General features: G+C 42.5%; 1 protein-coding gene and 1 long non-coding RNA gene across 2 annotated transcripts; one reads left to right on the top strand and one right to left on the bottom strand.

Moving 5' to 3' along the window:
- Window positions 1–3537: 3537 nt before the first annotated feature.
- On the bottom strand, window positions 3538–6292 carry LOC139452845 (RNA-binding protein RO60-like). Its single transcript, XM_071234479.1, has 2 exons — window positions 6154–6292; window positions 3538–5257 (listed from the first exon to the last, which is right to left on the bottom strand). Exon 2 carries the CDS (start codon window positions 5210–5212, stop codon window positions 3554–3556), a length of 1659 nt encoding a protein of 552 aa, XP_071090580.1. The 5' UTR covers window positions 5213–5257; window positions 6154–6292; the 3' UTR covers window positions 3538–3553.
- Window positions 6293–7841: 1549 nt separating this feature from the next.
- Window positions 7842–11715, top strand: LOC139452409 (uncharacterized). Its single transcript, XR_011652370.1, has 2 exons — window positions 7842–7951; window positions 9493–11715. It is a non-coding gene; the product is annotated as an uncharacterized lncRNA (long non-coding RNA).
- Window positions 11716–16765: the final 5050 nt, after the last annotated feature.

Genomic DNA, 16765 nt, shown 5'->3' with positions numbered 1-16765 from the left:
AACCCCATAACACCTATCCTGTCACACAACACAATAGGAGGGTGTATACCCATGCACTGAGTGAAGTCAACCTTTCCCTGGTCAGTTGGAGAAGACAAAAACAAACAAATTGATAGTGGTAAGGAGACATATTTTTTATTTAACTTCCTTCCAGCAGTAAATAACTCTCTAATACAATTTAACAACATAAACTGTTTTAGTATCGAAGTAATGAATACATAAATATACATGGGAGGCCATTACTTTAGCTCTTCGACTTCTTCTCGGTATGGTCATGATTGGGCGATAAAGACTAGAAGCCATTGTTATGTACATTTCTCACATAGCTCACATAGGCTAAGCGTTCAATTATTAACATATCCATACCAGAACAATACTAGCATAAGGTATAGATTAGTAATAAATGTCATTTGTAATCAGTCGATTATGAAAATATTCATACGTTCATTACTTTTTGTATATGAAATAAAACATCAGCCTCAAAGAAGTATGTAAAACACATTTATTATACATCCGCTTGATCAATGAGTTGACATAGATTTGTGCAAGTGGTTATTATTTCGATTTCTGGATGTTTTGCGATGCTATGTACACAACTATTTCTTAATCAGTAAACGTGATGACAATATGTGATAAACAAACAAATTATCTACAGTTTAAGTGACGGCAAGATGTGATAAACAAACATATAATCTACAGTTTAAGTAACGGCAAGATGTGATAAACAAACATATAATCTACAGTTTAAGTAACGGCGAGATGTGATAAACAAACAAATAATCTACAGTTTAAGTAACGGCAAGATGTGATAAACAAACATATAATCTACAGTTTAAGTGACGGCGAGATGTGATAAACAAACATATAATCTACAGTTTAAGTGACGGCGAGATGTGATAAACCAACAAATAATCTACAGTTTAAGTGACGGCGAGATGTGATAAACAAACATATAATCCACAGTTTAAGTGACGGCGAGATGTGATGATGAACAAACAAATAATCTACAGTTTATGTGACGGCGAGATGTAATGAACAAACAAATAATCTACAGTTTAAGTGACGGCGAGATGTGATAAACAAACAAATAATCTACAGTTTAAGTGACGGCGAGATTTGATAAACCAACAAATAATCTACAGTTTAAGTGACGGCGAGATGTGATAAACAAACATATAATCTACAGTTTAAGTGACGGCGAGATGTGATAAACAAACAAAAATCTACAGTTTAAGTGACGGCGAGATGTGATAAACCAACAAATAATCTACAGTTTGAGTGACGGCGAGATGTGATAAACCAACAAATAATCTACAGTTTGAGTGACGGCGAGATGTGATAAACAAACAAATAATCTACAGTTTGAGTGACGGCGAGATGTGATAAACAAACAAATAATCTACAGTTTGGATAACGGCGAGATGTGATAAACCAACAAATAATCTACAGTTTAAGTGACGGCGAGATGTGATAAACAAACATATAATCTACAGTTTGAGTGACGGCGAGATGTGATAAACAAACATATAATCTACAGTTTGAGTGACGGCGAGATGTGATAAACAAACAAATAATCTACAGTTTGAGTGACGGCGAGATGTGATAAACAAACAAATAATCTACAGTTTGAGTGACGGCGAGATGTGATAAACAAACAAATAATCTACAGTTTGGATAACGGCGAGATGTGATAAACCAACAAATAATCTACAGTTTAAGTGACGGCGAGATGTGATAAACAAACATATAATCTACAGTTTGAGTGACGGCGAGATGTGATAAACAAACAAATAATCTACAGTTTAAGTGACGGGGAGATGTGATAAACAAACATATAATCCACAGTTTAAGTGACGGCGAGATGTGATAAACAAACAAATAATCTACAGTTTAAGTGACGGCGAGATGTGATAAACCAACAAATAATCTACAGTTTAAGTGACGGCGAGATGTGATAAACAAACATATAATCCACAGTTTAAGTGACGGCGAGATGTGATAAACAAACAAATAATCTACAGTTTAAGTGACGGCGAGATGTGATGATAAACAAACAAATAATCCACAGTGCAAGTTCGGCAATATGATGAAGAATTATAAAATGTCAACAATCATCATTATAAAAACAACACACTTCGGGCCTCACAATAGGAAGGGGAGCCTTCTGTGAGATAGACATATTTGAACTAAGAATTAAAACATATACTACTCAAAAGAAGTTAAGAAACACCAAATGTCGTCAGATGGCCATAGTTAATCTGTCATGGCCGGTGAGTATTGCAGCACACTGTCTTCTAATTGGGGCTCTTCTTGAACTTGTTTTGAGTAGATTTTGTACTAATCTGACGATTGTTATCGAGAACATTTTGAGCCTCCGTGATCAATACTGCTGTTGCTGTTCAGTTTGGAAGTCTAAGTGTCCGAGTAGTAAGAAGTTACTTCTAAATCAGCACACTTTATGTACACTGTTCTACTTTAATAATAATTCCCTATATGTTTTAAAGCATTACACATGTTTTTGTTGCCGAAAAAACGATATATGATGATCATCTGTCCGGCTATAATACCATACCATAATTATTCGGTTTCATCTTCATCATTCGATTGCCCCTAAGTAGCTGGAGAAAATCGACATATGTGTCCCCTTCTTTCTTTCATTGATGAAATACACTACAAAACACTCATAGTTCATGTGAATGACATCGTCAACGCTGGCCGCACGGATATGCCTTTAACCATTTTAAGAACATTAACTGTGAGTGAGTGAGTGAGTATGGTTTTACGCCGCTTTTAGCAATATTCCAGCAATATCACGGCGGGGGACACCAGAAATGGGCTTCACACAATGTACCCATGTCGGGAATCGAACCCGGGTCTTCGGCGTGACGAGCGAACGCTTTAACCACTAGGCTACGCGACCGCCCCCATTAAATGTGAAAAAAAATATTTAAAAAAAATCCTTCCCTCCCACAAGATTAAAAATGTTATGTGAAAATCGACTAATTAATTTTTGTGGTCTAAATATTTCCTTGTGAAGTAGTGAGCCAGGTGAGGACAGAAATCCCCCACAAACAACAGCAGAAATAGTTCAGGTAAAGGAGTGTAGCTAGGAGAATTTTCAGTGTAGGTTAAACATGTTACAGTTCACAGTTCAAACACATATAACGCTTGTCAAACACGGAGGGACACAAGGTGAGCTATCACAAGGATATCCCTACCACTTACTTTACATAACACATTGTAAGTGTAGAACAGTTTGATCACTGTGATAAAACCCAGAATTATTAAAAAAAAACGAATGTAACGAGCAAACACAACAATATCAAAACAAATCTCTATATTTTACAAAGATAGGCGGGGCACCCTGTAAATTAACCAAAGATTGTGTAACTATAACAAATGGTCGACAGAAGAACCACTATATTACATAAATATCTTTAAAAATGTTTAATTATGCTTCGGAGCAAATTATTTTGGTTAATTCTACAAACACTATTTCCACTACTTCCAAAAAGTCTCATAAACTGTAACAACAAGAATTGTTCCAGGGAAGTCATATTTCGCCCATGACAAACGAGCGCATGGCCTCTGGGGCGGCTGAATCAAAGCCCACGACATCCATCATCCCAGGATCATCAGGATCTGCTATTGTGAACTCATTGCTGGCCATTCCGCAGACGATCAGACGTGCATCCCACAATCCACTCCACTTCCGGTACTGGCGCAGAGCTTCAGACGGATGAATGTTTCCGAACCAAGTCTCACTATCCGTGTACACCACAAATACATCAAACATCTTCTTTTTCTGTTTTGCCCACACCATCGGCAGCGCACAGTCAGTCCCTCCGAAATTCATGTCACTTATTTTGCCTGTCACTGTGTCTAGATCATCTGAATGCTTAATGTTCAGCGGGGTTAACTTATGACAGAAAGCAACAACAGTGGACTTGTCTGGTTCTTCAGTCCGCTTCGTGACCATCATCATGGCGGCAGCAGCACTCCTGCACGAGACTGACGGTGTACCCATCACAGGACAGCCCATCGATCCACTCACATCCACTGCTAGAAGATAACGCTTCTTCGTTGGTAATGCAAATTTGAAGGACATATAGAACGCATCATCCAAAGCTTTCACGATACGTTTAGTTGGCGTCCAAGTTAGTTTGCCCTTCTCTCCACAGCCTGCTGAGTAGGTCTTCAGCGCCACCAACACATTGAACGGGTGGATCCGGGCTTGTTTCAGGGAGTCTCGGTCTGTCAGTTTCTGAACCACCAGATCTTCCTCGGAACAACCGGCTGTTAGAACGCCGATTGAGGTCATCTTACCAAGGTTCCGAATCATGGCTGTCATTGGCATTTTCTGAAGCAGTTCTTTCCAAATAGTAGTAGACGACAGTAGCGATGTGGGGATGTGCTCCCGTACAAGTCCATGTTGCCGAATCAGCTCCACCATCTTGTTTTCCTCCTTACACGATTTGGCCTCCTCCACAACAGCCAGGAACTGCAGGACCTTCTTTATAGCTGGAGATTCCAGTTCCGGTTTGTCATACATTTGTTTGGCATCCGCCAGTCCTTTTACGGCATATCTGAGGACGACACCGATGGCCTCGTTGGCGGGTTTGGTGTGTGATAGTCGCAAGACATCCCGGTGCGACCAGTCCTTCCTCTGTCGATATTTCGTGACATGCATGGCTAGCTTGACAGGGTCATCACTGAACCTGTTGTACCAGGCCGAAATGGCATTTCTGTGCGCGCGTCCCCATCCTGTGGTCTTCCCCTGACTCTCACACCGTTCAATAAACTCGAACAGGAATGTCGGAATTCGGCAGATGTCACCCAGAGCTTTGTAGGCTTCCTGTTTGGTGGTTAAATCAGTGCTTCTACAGCAGACAGCAAGAGCACGTAGGATGGATGTCTGTTTGGCTGTGCGTCCCTCCAGACTAAACTGTTTGATGGTTTTGACCACATCTACCCCCTTTCCCTCACTGATGAGATTCACAATACACCCAACATTCTGCTGCGTCAAGGCCTTCTGTGAAGTGTAGTACGTGCCTCCTTCTGAACCCAGGCACAGGAAGCGCTTGAGGCGGGTGATGTCGTCCACCTTCCATCCGAACCCCCCTGCGTTGTTTCTCACCTGGTCGGCAGATATCGGAGCGCTCTGTGGAACAGTGTCGGGGTGAAACACCACGGAGTTGCTGTGGAAGTCCATTCCAGTGTCTGATGTCTATAGCCACTCGCGTCTGTAGTACCCCACCTGTCATGAATGAAAGGAATATACTTAATCATATATACATATAGAGATTCAATTTTGATAAAATTGGTATAAAGGAATAAATCGTCTTTAAGGAGTACAGCGAATTTAAGGATTGGTATACATTCTACAAACCAGTCTCCGCCATCCTGTGTCTAAAGGTTTAATGAACATGTTCGCTTACCGGCAGGGGGCAACCGAAAAGGTTGAATGGATTTAGTTTCCGAATCGACATTCATGTACTATCCTCCAGTGTTTGTTTGTGTTATTTGTTTGTCGTTTAACGCCGCACTCACCAATACTCCTGGTATATGACGGCGGTCTGTAAATAATCGAGTCTGGACCAGACAATCCGGTGACTGATATCATGTCCATCGATCTACACATGACATGCATCAACTAAGTCAGCGAGCATGACAACCCGATCCCGTTTGACGCCTCTTACGACAAGCATTGTCGCCTTTTACGGCAAGCATGGGTTGCTGAAGACTCCTCCAGTGTATGGTATGTCCATGATAGTATGCAATACAGAATATAGACCTTTACCACATGCTGAGTTATCGATGATATGTAAAGTAATCGTCTGGCCCGATGAAGCCTCAGTGAGTGATCGAATGAGTTTAGTAATATTCCTGCAAACATGTGCTTATGTAGAGAATAGAACTCGGACTTCGGCGTGACGACACCCCACCCAAACCCAAACCCACTAAACAGAACATGAGTCTGACACAGAACATTATTACAGGATAAAGCGGTGCCTTATTCATCCTCATACTTTGAAAGTATATTGAAACATTTATGAAACAAATATATTCTTAACAAAACATCAGCATTTATGTTTTGGTAGAGTATGTAGATAATTATGTTTAACACTGATCTTAATAATAAAATATCCATACCGATCTCGAAAACAAGGTGCGATCCCCTGTGTCACACCTTCCTGGATAATTATCACCTTCTCTGCAAACGGCGCTGAAGATAATGAGGTACGGCCGGACCAGACGTGCGACAACTTTTGGTCTAAGATGCCCACCTCGCTGTGAAGTGTTACGGTGGCGAGTCTTCTTTATATACCAACCGTTTTCAGATTGTGCAATCATAGCTTCAACGTTCTCTTCGTCAGCAGACATTATAAATACGTTGCGGTTAATCTCCACACTGCGGTTAATCGACATTACCCACTACATTTTCTTTCGAAGTTAGTCACACGAAATAGGCTAATAATCCACACATGAATCAAAACAATTAATTTTATTACAAACTGATTTGTGTTTATGTATTTCACGTTTCGTCGTTTAGCAACACTGACACTATTCTCGCAATTTTTACTTCCGTGTTATATGTACATACAACTAGTTGTGGTTAAACGCAATGTTGTGTACCATTAACAAAACATATTTAATTTTTTACATAAAACATCTATAATATTGTATCAATATATCATCGATGTATTGTTCTAGTTTATATGGCCTAATCTTTTAGATTGAATGATAATTGTCCAAATATAACCGATGAACTGTTGATAGTTTAGGGTAAATTCGATAATGTTAAACTGGTATTTGTACGTTGTTGCGTTGCAGCACGTCACTCAGTCTTATTCAGAGCTCGTAACTCGGTTAAAATTGAAGCGAAGCCTACTTCACCCCGATGTCGCAATGACATTGAATCCGCGGTTAACCGCGTCTTTTATGGCGCTTCAATGAATATGTGAAATCGGCACATTATACTGTTTTGTCATCTGCGGTTTAAGTGAATCTGAATCTCTATATGAACACCAGGAGTATAGAATGTGGGGGACACACGGCCGATAGGTATCGCTGCAGAAATCAAGTACATCAAATTGAAAATAAACATACACAAACTTATATAAAATAGCCAAATTTGTCGAAATGTCAAAAGTATTTCGTGAGCTTTATAACTAAGTATTGTTTAGGAAACAAAGATGATTTAATTTTTTATTATCTTAATTTGACCTTTGTACTAAATACACACCGCAAAAAACGATGACTAGGCCTACGACAAAAACAGGGTTCACTCTAGGAATTTTTACACATCGGGCTTTTATGTGAACATTTTGATTATTCCAGAGGTACACCCATACAGCACAATGTTAAATGCCCCATCGTATTTGAAAAAGTTGGCCTTTTTAAATTTAGGGGCTAAAAAGCACAAGGCCCCTCAAAACAATTATCCCTGCATATATGTGTAATGTATATAAATAATCACTTGTGATTTTCATGGTAAGATATTAATATTCATAGAATTACATAATGTACTAGAATAAAAAATAGGGTCCATGTGGCTATTCATCCTTCGCTCTATTCGGTCAAGTCAGCATATTTCGATCTCAAGAACAGTCGGTGACGTCACTTTGTACAATATCATGATGTTATAGCTCTAAATAAAGTTATCAGTCAGCTATTTCGTACTTGTGTTTTGTTGAACAGAATGCTTACTGGCAATTCTTAATTCAGACGATCTGACTACGTTTTCTGCTAGTGTTGTCGGTTAACCGCGACACGCCCACTGTTGTGGGGTACCTGTATATAAGGAGGTACCGGCCGGGCACAACTTCATGTTCGAGGTTGGCGACTTTGACCACTCGCTTGGTCCGGCCTTACCTCGTTACGTAACCAAGTCTTCTTGCTCTTGGATAATTGTTTCCTGTTTGATATCAGGACAGAAGAAAAATCAAAGGTAATTATCTTTGTGTAACCTGTCACAGATATATGGTAATTATTAATTTTGTTGTTTCGTTTTTTAGTTTTTTAGATATACTGTATTTATTTGTTATTCGTTTGATAGATATATGGTAATCATATGTACATATAGTAACATATGATAGACAAAACAGTACTTATTTGTTGTAAAGGGTTAAATATATACGCTCATCATGTTTCGTCTTCTGTTATATAGTACAGTTTGTGATTGCTCGTATATATAAGGTTATCAGTTGTGTCGCCAGACAATTAGTTATTGTCACGTGTTAAGGATATGGGACGGTGGGATAGTCTTGTGGTTAAAGTGTTAACCTATCACGCTAATGGTCAGTGATCAATTCCCACATGATTGCAATGTGTGAAGCCCATTCCCTGTGTCCCTCGTCGAGATATGTTGGAATACTTCCTAAAGCGGCGTAAAACCACTCACTCAGTCACTCACATTATCCCTATATAGTGAAACCTCTTCAGAGGGGACGCCCTCAGTCCGACAAGCGCCCCGGGCAATCAACGTTGAGAACGTGCTTTCGTAACTAAGGATACTTAGTACATTCTGTACTTAGGATACTCGTAACTAAGGATGACTTCTGTCATGTGATTTTGTTTCACTGTGCTGTAGATAGTGAGGGCACGCAACCTTAAATTAATGAATCATGCTGAATAATATATTTTAAATATCTGATTCACGCAAAGCGTCTAACAGGGTGGTATTAGACAAGTGGTTAAAGTGTTCGCGTTTGTCACGATGAATACTTGGTTCGATTCCATAATCCAGTATTTTATTGAGGTAATTTTCCGTCGCGATATTAGTGTATGAAAAAATTTAAAGCATTGCCACGTAATACACTGGAGGGTTGTGTATGTTTTCATGAAGCATTAACAGAGTCTAATGTAGTGTTGTCACGTGCCCTTTCCATCATCCGGAAAACGGAATGCCTGTGTTCGATTCCTAGCCCCGTCATACTATATGTTAACAGATTGTACTTGTTATTACCCAGCCTGGCGCTCGGCATGGACTGGGGGGCTCGGAGTCAGTATACTGTCCATGATAATCTGCCGCATGGTATCTCAGTGGGCTAGCACTATAAGCCGATATTAGTCCGGACTAGTACATGTAACCATGCGATCCGCGAAGATCCGGGGTGGAATAGTCTTCAGCAACCCATGTTTGCTGAAAGAGGCGACTTTGCTTGTCGAAAGAAACTACTAACGGGATTGGGTGGTCAGACTCGCTGACTTGGTTTCATGCATGTCATCGTATCCGAATGGCGTGGATCGATGCTCATGATTACAATCACTGGATTTTCTGGTCCAGACTCGATTATTTACAGACCGCCGTCATATAGCTGGAATAATGCTGAGTGCGGCGTTAAAAACAGACAAACAAACAAATGCAAAAGCAAACATGCAGCCATGCACACACGTGCATGCGGGTCGTTATATAAGTACAATCTCGAACGCCACGTTTAGCCCCATTTTACCTGTTCCTTCTATATCATCAAATTCTCTGTTGTCCAGATGATGACCTGACTGCTGTTTTATCACTGACGAGCCTCGGCTACGTCCTCTGCTACTACTCACGTCGATGACCATGACCGCGTCGACTACACACAACGACTTCGTTAACGACCAACGACAATGAATTACGATTGCGACATAAGCAGCCCATCTTCTGCCACGACGATCCACGCTAACCCCTCTCACCAATAAGAAGAATGATTCACAGGTCATAATTCAATGGCCACAGGTCACTGTTCACAAGTCACAGGTCACAACCCACAGCTGTCAAGCCACAGGTCACAATTGAAGACCCCTGACCAGCCGAATCACATGACCTCGTCTTTCGGAAAATAACGGACAATGAAAGATTTTTCATTTGTATCTGGGAAACGATTCTGTGATCCGTCAAGGCATTTCAATCTATTTCATATATAAATTATTAAATTTGTTTGTGATATTTCTTTTACGTTTCCCCTTGAAACGAAATGCTTCATATAAAAATTTCGAAATGTATATTTATTCTATCATTAAATTTATCTAATGTCAAGAAGACTATTAGAATTATCTGTATCTATGTACTAGTATATATGCGTACTTTATTGTGTATATCTTCCGAGTGTGTCACGCTTGAGTCTGAAGAAACCAATTGACAAATAAACATTCGTCAACCGGTTGAATATTGAAATATATGAAATTAATTCTCCGTACGTATGTTTAATGGAGGACAACAGTTCACTATCACATAGATAAAACAGATATTGTTCTTGTTATGTATGTCATAGCAATCTATGTCATACCTTATGTAATACCCCATCTTCTTCTTGTGTTACTAAACGAAAGAAGCTCTCGTAAAATCACTGTTTAGACATTGAAATGCCCCATTTACCATTGACCTGTTCCTTGAAGCTTGTACAGTAACAGACAAAGTATAATCTATAAAACCCTTAGTTAACAATTCAGTTCTCTCATCTTAAATACTCTTTGTTGGAATAGAGCTGGCTTGACGTGTAATTTCAAAATCTAAATTGGTTTTGGTTTCATACTCTACATATATAGTCCAAGGTCATAGTGCCGAGCTAGTCCCTACTCCCAATACAGAAAATGAATATTATACGTGCAAATTCTTGTGGACGAAATGGATACCACATTAGTTAAATATTAAGTTAGATCAATATCTAGCAGAAGAACTTCGAACATGTTTGTTTTCTTCACTTTAACCCGTCCTCAATTTCTTCTAACTGACGCCATCAGTGTCCAGACGTTTCCGGCATCGAATACTCAACAACACAAGCAACTCTGAACACGCATGTTTATTTCATTAGAGCTGATACTTAATTTCAACCTGAAGATGTTTCCACATAGAAAGTAGAAAGCCCCGTCATTGTAAGTGCACATCTAGCTGCGGTTACCATATCACTGTGGATACAGCAGCTCTGTGTAGGGGGCCCGCGGAGATCCGGGGTAGAATAGGTCTTCAGCAAATCATTCTTGTCGTAAGAGGTGACTATGACTCTGACTGGATCGGGTGGTCAGGCTCGCTGACTTGCTTGATGCATGTCATCAATCCCAATTGCGTGGATCGATGCTCATGATATTAATCACTGGATTGTCTGGTCCAGACTCGATTATTTACAGACCGCCGTCATATAGATGGAATATTGCTGAGTGCGGCGTTAAACAACAAACCAACAAACTGGGTAGCGACAAGTCAATATCAAATCGGTCATAGGGAGCAGAAATACGGTTGGCGCAGCTGGCACACATCATACATTTGATCTGTGCGCGAGTGTTTTACTACGGTAGATCATTTTTCACTGTATGCCTCTATATTTTACCTGACGGCCGCCAGATACTTCCACTGGTGAAATAAAATATAGAGGCATACAGTGAAAAATGATCTCACCAGTGGCGGGTATGGGCCACCGTACATTACATTGTAGCTTCCTAAATACAAACTGATAGCCCATTGAACTGTATCAAAACTACATCCAACCAGAGGTCGGGTGTTTGTCTTCATTATTATCTCATCTTCTCTGATTATTCGGTATAAAGTCTGAACGATGTGGTTGTCACATTCGCGTATCCTCTGTCGAAGTACCGAGTTGTTTACATGTTGTTTATCTGTTGTTTACACGTTGTTTACGTGTTGTGTCGGGTAAACTACGTCTTTAACACCCTGGTTCCATGTAAACCACCAATCCACAAATAATGTATTTAATGAATAAATTCTTGGAAATGCTATGTTTGTGTTTACGATTGTATTGAAACACATTTTAGAATTCCGAAGCTTTGCCCTTATTCTCTAACGTACAAGGAAGTGCCTTAAACTAGTGTCGGTTATCTCCCTTGGCCAATCGAGGCAGTTCCTGTTTCCAGTGTAGCTTGACATGGGCGTGTCAAGCCCTCTTGAATTGGTTTGTTTGTTGTATATGGCTGCAGTAAGCAATATGTCAGCTTTATGACGACCGCCTGCAAATAATCGAGGCTTGACTTGACAATTCGATGGCCGATTATATAAGAAATGGCACACGCCGTCGCAATTAACCGATTTACCGAGCCTGACCACCCGCTTCATTTAGTCGCGCCTAGTACAACAAGTCATTTTCCGGCTGTCAGATGCCCCATTTGTCAGATACCCCGGCTGTCAGATGCCCCATTTGTCAGATACCCCATTTGTCAGATACCCCATTTGTCAGATACCCCAGTTGTCAGATACCCCATTTGTCAGATACCCCATTTGTCAGATACCCCATTTGTCAGATACCCCAGTTGTCAGATACCCCAGTTGTCAGATACCCCATTTGTCAGATACCCCATTTGTCAGATGCCCCATTTGTCAGATACCCCAGTTGTCAGATACCCCATTTGTCAGATGCCCCATTTGTCAGATACCCCATTTGTCAGATGCCCCATTTGTCAGATGCCCCATTTGTCAGATACCCCAGTTGTCAGATGCCCCATTTGTCAGATGCCCCATTTGTCAGATACCCCGGCTGTCAGATGCCCCATTTGTCAGATGCCCCATTTGTCAGATTCCCCGGCTGTCAGATGCCCCATTTGTTAGATGCCCCATTTGTCAGATGCCCCATTTGTCAGATGCCCCATTTGTCAGATGCCCCATTTGTCAGATGCCCCATTTGTCAGATTCTCCGGTTGTCAGATGCCCCATTTGTCAGATGCCCCATTTGTCAGATGCCCCATTTGTCAGATGCCCCATTTGTCAGATTCTCCGGTTGTCAGATGCCCCATTTGTCAGATGCCCCATTTGTCAGATACCCCATTTGTCAGATGCCCCATTTGTCAGATACCCCATTTGTCAGATGCCCCATTTGTCAGATGCCCCATTTGTCAGATGCCCCATTTGTCAGATTCTCCGGTTGTCAGATGCCCCATTTGTCAGATGCCCCATTTGTCAGATGCCCCATTTGTCAGATTCTCCGGTTGTCAGATGCCCCATTTGTCAGATGCCCCATTTGTTAGATGCCCCATTTGTCAGATGCCCCATTTGTTAGATGCCCCATTTGTCAGATGCCCCATTTGTCAGATTCTCCGGTTGTCAGATGCCCCATTTGTCAGATGCCCCATTTGTCAGATTCCCCGGCTGTCAGATGCCCCATTTGTTAGATGCCCCATTTGTCAGATGCCCCATTTGTTAGATGCCCCATTTGTCAGATACCCCATTTGTCAGATGCCCCATTTGTCAGATGCCCCATTTGTCAGATGCCCCATTTGTCAGATGCCCCATTTGTCAGATGCCCCATTTGTCAGATTCCCCGGCTGTCAGATGCCCCATTTGTTAGATGCCCCATTTGTCAGATGCCCCATTTGTCAGATACCCCATTTGTCAGATGCCCCATTTGTCAGATGCCCCATTTGTCAGATTCCCCGGCTGTCAGATGCCCCATTTGTTAGATGCCCCATTTGTCAGATGCCCCATTTGTCAGATGCCCCATTTGTCAGATGCCCCATTTGTCAGATGCCCCATTTGTCAGATGCCCCATTTGTCAGATGCCCCATTTGTCAGATGCCCCATTTGTCAGATACCCCATTTGTCAGATGCCCCATTTGTCAGATGCCCCATTTGTCAGATACCCCAACTGTCAGATACCCCGGCTGTCAGATGCCCCATTTGTCAGATTCCCCGGCTGTCAGATGCCCCATTTGTCAGATGCCCCATTTGTCAGATACCCCGGCTGTCAGATACCCCAGTTGTCAGATGCCCCAGTTGTCAGATACCCCAGTTGTCAGATGCCCCAGTTGTCAGATACCCCAGTTGTCAGATACCCCAGTTGTCAGATACCCCAGTTGTCAGATACCCCAGTTGTCAGATACCCCAGTTGTCAGATACCCCAGTTGTCAGATTCCCCATTTGTCAGATACCCCAACTGTCAGATACCCCAGCTGTCAGATACCCCAGCTGTCAGATACCCCAGTTGTCAGATGCCCCATTTGTCAGATTCTCCGGTTGTCAGATTCCCCATTTGTCAGATACCCCAACTGTCAGATACCCCAGCTGTCAGATACCCCAGTTGTCAGATGCCCCAGTTGTCAGATAACCCAGTTGTCAGATACCCCAGTTGTCAGATACACCAGTTGTCAGATACCCCAGTTGTCAGATGCCCCAGTTGTCAGATGCCCCATTTGTCAGATACCCCAACTGTCAGATACCCCAGTTGTCAGATACACCAGTTGTCAGATAACCCAGTTGTCAGATACCCCAGTTGTCAGATACCCTAGTTGTCAGATACCCCAGCTGTCAGATACCCCAGTTGTCAGATACCCCAGTTGTCAGATGCCCCATTTGTCAGATTCTCCGGTTGTCAGATGCCCCATTTGTCAGATACCCCAGTTGTCATATGCCCATTTTAATATATCCCATTTGACAGATGTTGTCAGATACCCCAGCTCTCAGATACCCCAGTTGTTATATACTCCAGCTCTCAGATACCCCGGCTGTCAGATACCCCATTTGTCAGATACCCCATTTGTCAGATACCCCGGCTGTCAGATACCCCATTTGTCAGATACCCCGGCTGTCAGATACCCCATTTGTCAGATGCCCCATTTGTCAGATTCCCCGGCTGTCAGATGCCCCATTTGTCAGATTCCCCGGCTGTCAGATGCCCCATTTGTCAGATGCCCCATTTGTCAGATACCCCAGTTGTCATATGCCCATTTTAATATATCCCATTTGACAGATGTTGTCAGATACCCCAGCTCTCAGATACCCAAGTTGTCGGATACCCCAGTTGTTATATACTCCAGCTCTCAGATACCCCAGTTGTCAGATACCCCAGCTGTCAGATACCCCAGTTGTCAGATACCCCAGCTGTCAGATACCCCAGTTGTCAGATACCCCAGTTGTCAGATACCCCAGTTGTCAGATACCCAAGCTGTTAGATACCCCAGTTGTCAGATGCCCCATTTGTCAGATGCCCCATTTGTCAGATTCCCCGGCTGTCAGATGCCCCATTTGTCAGATGCCCCATTTGTCAGATTCCCCGGCTGTCAGATGCCCCAGTTGTCAGATACCCCAGTTGTCATATGCCCATTTTAATATATCCCATTTGACAGATGTTGTCAGATACCCCAGCTCTCAGATACCCCAGTTGTTATATACTCCAGCTCTCAGATACCCCAGTTGTCAGATACCCCAGTTGTCAGATACCCCAATTGTCAGATATCCAAGCTGTTAGATACCCAAGTTGTCAGATACCCCAACTGTCAGATACCCCGGCTGTCAGATACCCCAGTTGTCAGATGCCCCATTTGTCAGATACCCCAGTTGTCAGATACCCCAGTTGTCAGATACCCCAGTTGTCAGATACCCTAGTTGTCAGATATCCAAGCTGTTAGATACCCAAGTTGTCAGATACCCCAACTGTCAGATACCCCGGCTGTCAGATACCCCAGTTGTCAGATACCCCAGTTGTCAGATACCCCAGTTGTCAGATACCCCAGTTGTCAGATACCCCATTTGTTAGATACCCCAGTTGTCAGATACCCCAGTTGTCAGATACCCCAGTTGTCAGACACCCCAGCTGTCAGATACCCCATTTGTCAGATACCCCAGTTGTCAGATGCCCCATTTGTCAGATACCCCAGTTGTCATATGCCCATTTTAATATATCCCATTTGACAGATGTTGTCAGATACCCCAGCTCTCAGATACCCCAGTTGTTATATACTCCAGCTCTCAGATACCCCAGTTGTCAGATACCCCAGTTGTCAGATACCCCAATTGTCAGATATCCAAGCTGTTAGATACCCAAGTTGTCAGATACCCCAACTGTCAGATACCCCGGCTGTCAGATACCCCAGTTGTCAGATGCCCCATTTGTCAGATACCCCAGTTGTCAGATACCCCAGTTGTCAGATACCCCAGTTGTCAGATACCCCAGTTGTCAGATACCCCAGTTGTCAGATACCCCAATTGTCAGATATCCAAGCTGTTAGATACCCAAGTTGTCAGATACCCCAACTGTCAGATACCCCGGCTGTCAGATACCCCATTTGTCAGATACCCCAGTTGTCAGATACCCCATTTGTTAGATACCCCATTTGTCAGATGCCCCATTTGTCAGATTCCCCAGTTGTCATATGCCCATTTTAATATATCCCATTTGACAGATGTTGTCAGATACCCCAGCTCTCAGATACCCCAGTTGTTATATACTCCAGCTCTCAGATACCCCAGTTGTCAGATATCCAAGCTGTTAGATACCCAAGTTGTCAGATACCCCAACTGTCAGATACCCCGGCTGTCAGATACCCCAGTTGTCAGATGCCCCATTTGTCAGATACACCAGTTGTCAGATACCCCAGTTGTCAGATACCCCAGTTGTCAGATACCCCAGTTGTCATATGCCCATTTTAATATATCCCATTTGACAGATGTTGTCAGATACCCCAGCTCTCAGATACCCCAGTTGTTATATACTCCAGCTCTCAGATACCCCAGTTGTCAGATACCCCAGTTGTCAGATACCCCAATTGTCAGATATCCAAGCTGTTAGATACCCAAGTTGTCAGATACCCCAACTGTCAGATACCCCGGCTGTCAGATACCCCATTTGTCAGATACCCCAGTTGTCAGATACCCCAGTTGTCAGATACCCCATTTGTCAGATACCCCATTTGTCAGATACCCCGGCTGTCAGATGCCCCATTTGTTAGATACCCCAGATGTTAGATACCCCATTTGTCAGATACCCCAGTTGTCAGATACCCCATTTGTCAGATACCCCAGTTGTCAGATACCCCATTTGTCAGATAACCCAGTTGTCAGATA

Source organism: Haliotis cracherodii, unplaced genomic scaffold (genome assembly GCF_022045235.1).
Source record: "Haliotis cracherodii isolate W230 unplaced genomic scaffold, xgHalCrac1.p SCAF_9, whole genome shotgun sequence".
NCBI classification, from domain to species: Eukaryota; Metazoa; Mollusca; class Gastropoda; order Lepetellida; family Haliotidae; genus Haliotis; species Haliotis cracherodii.
The sequence above is the reverse complement of the archived record's forward strand: the minus strand, read 5'-3'. Positions and strand labels throughout refer to the sequence as shown.

What these genes read in the sequence shown, in the direction of transcription:
- LOC139452845 (XM_071234479.1), bottom strand. Translation starts at nt 5,212, where the DNA reads ATGGACTTCCACAGCAACTCCGTGGTGTTTCACCCCGACACTGTTCCA.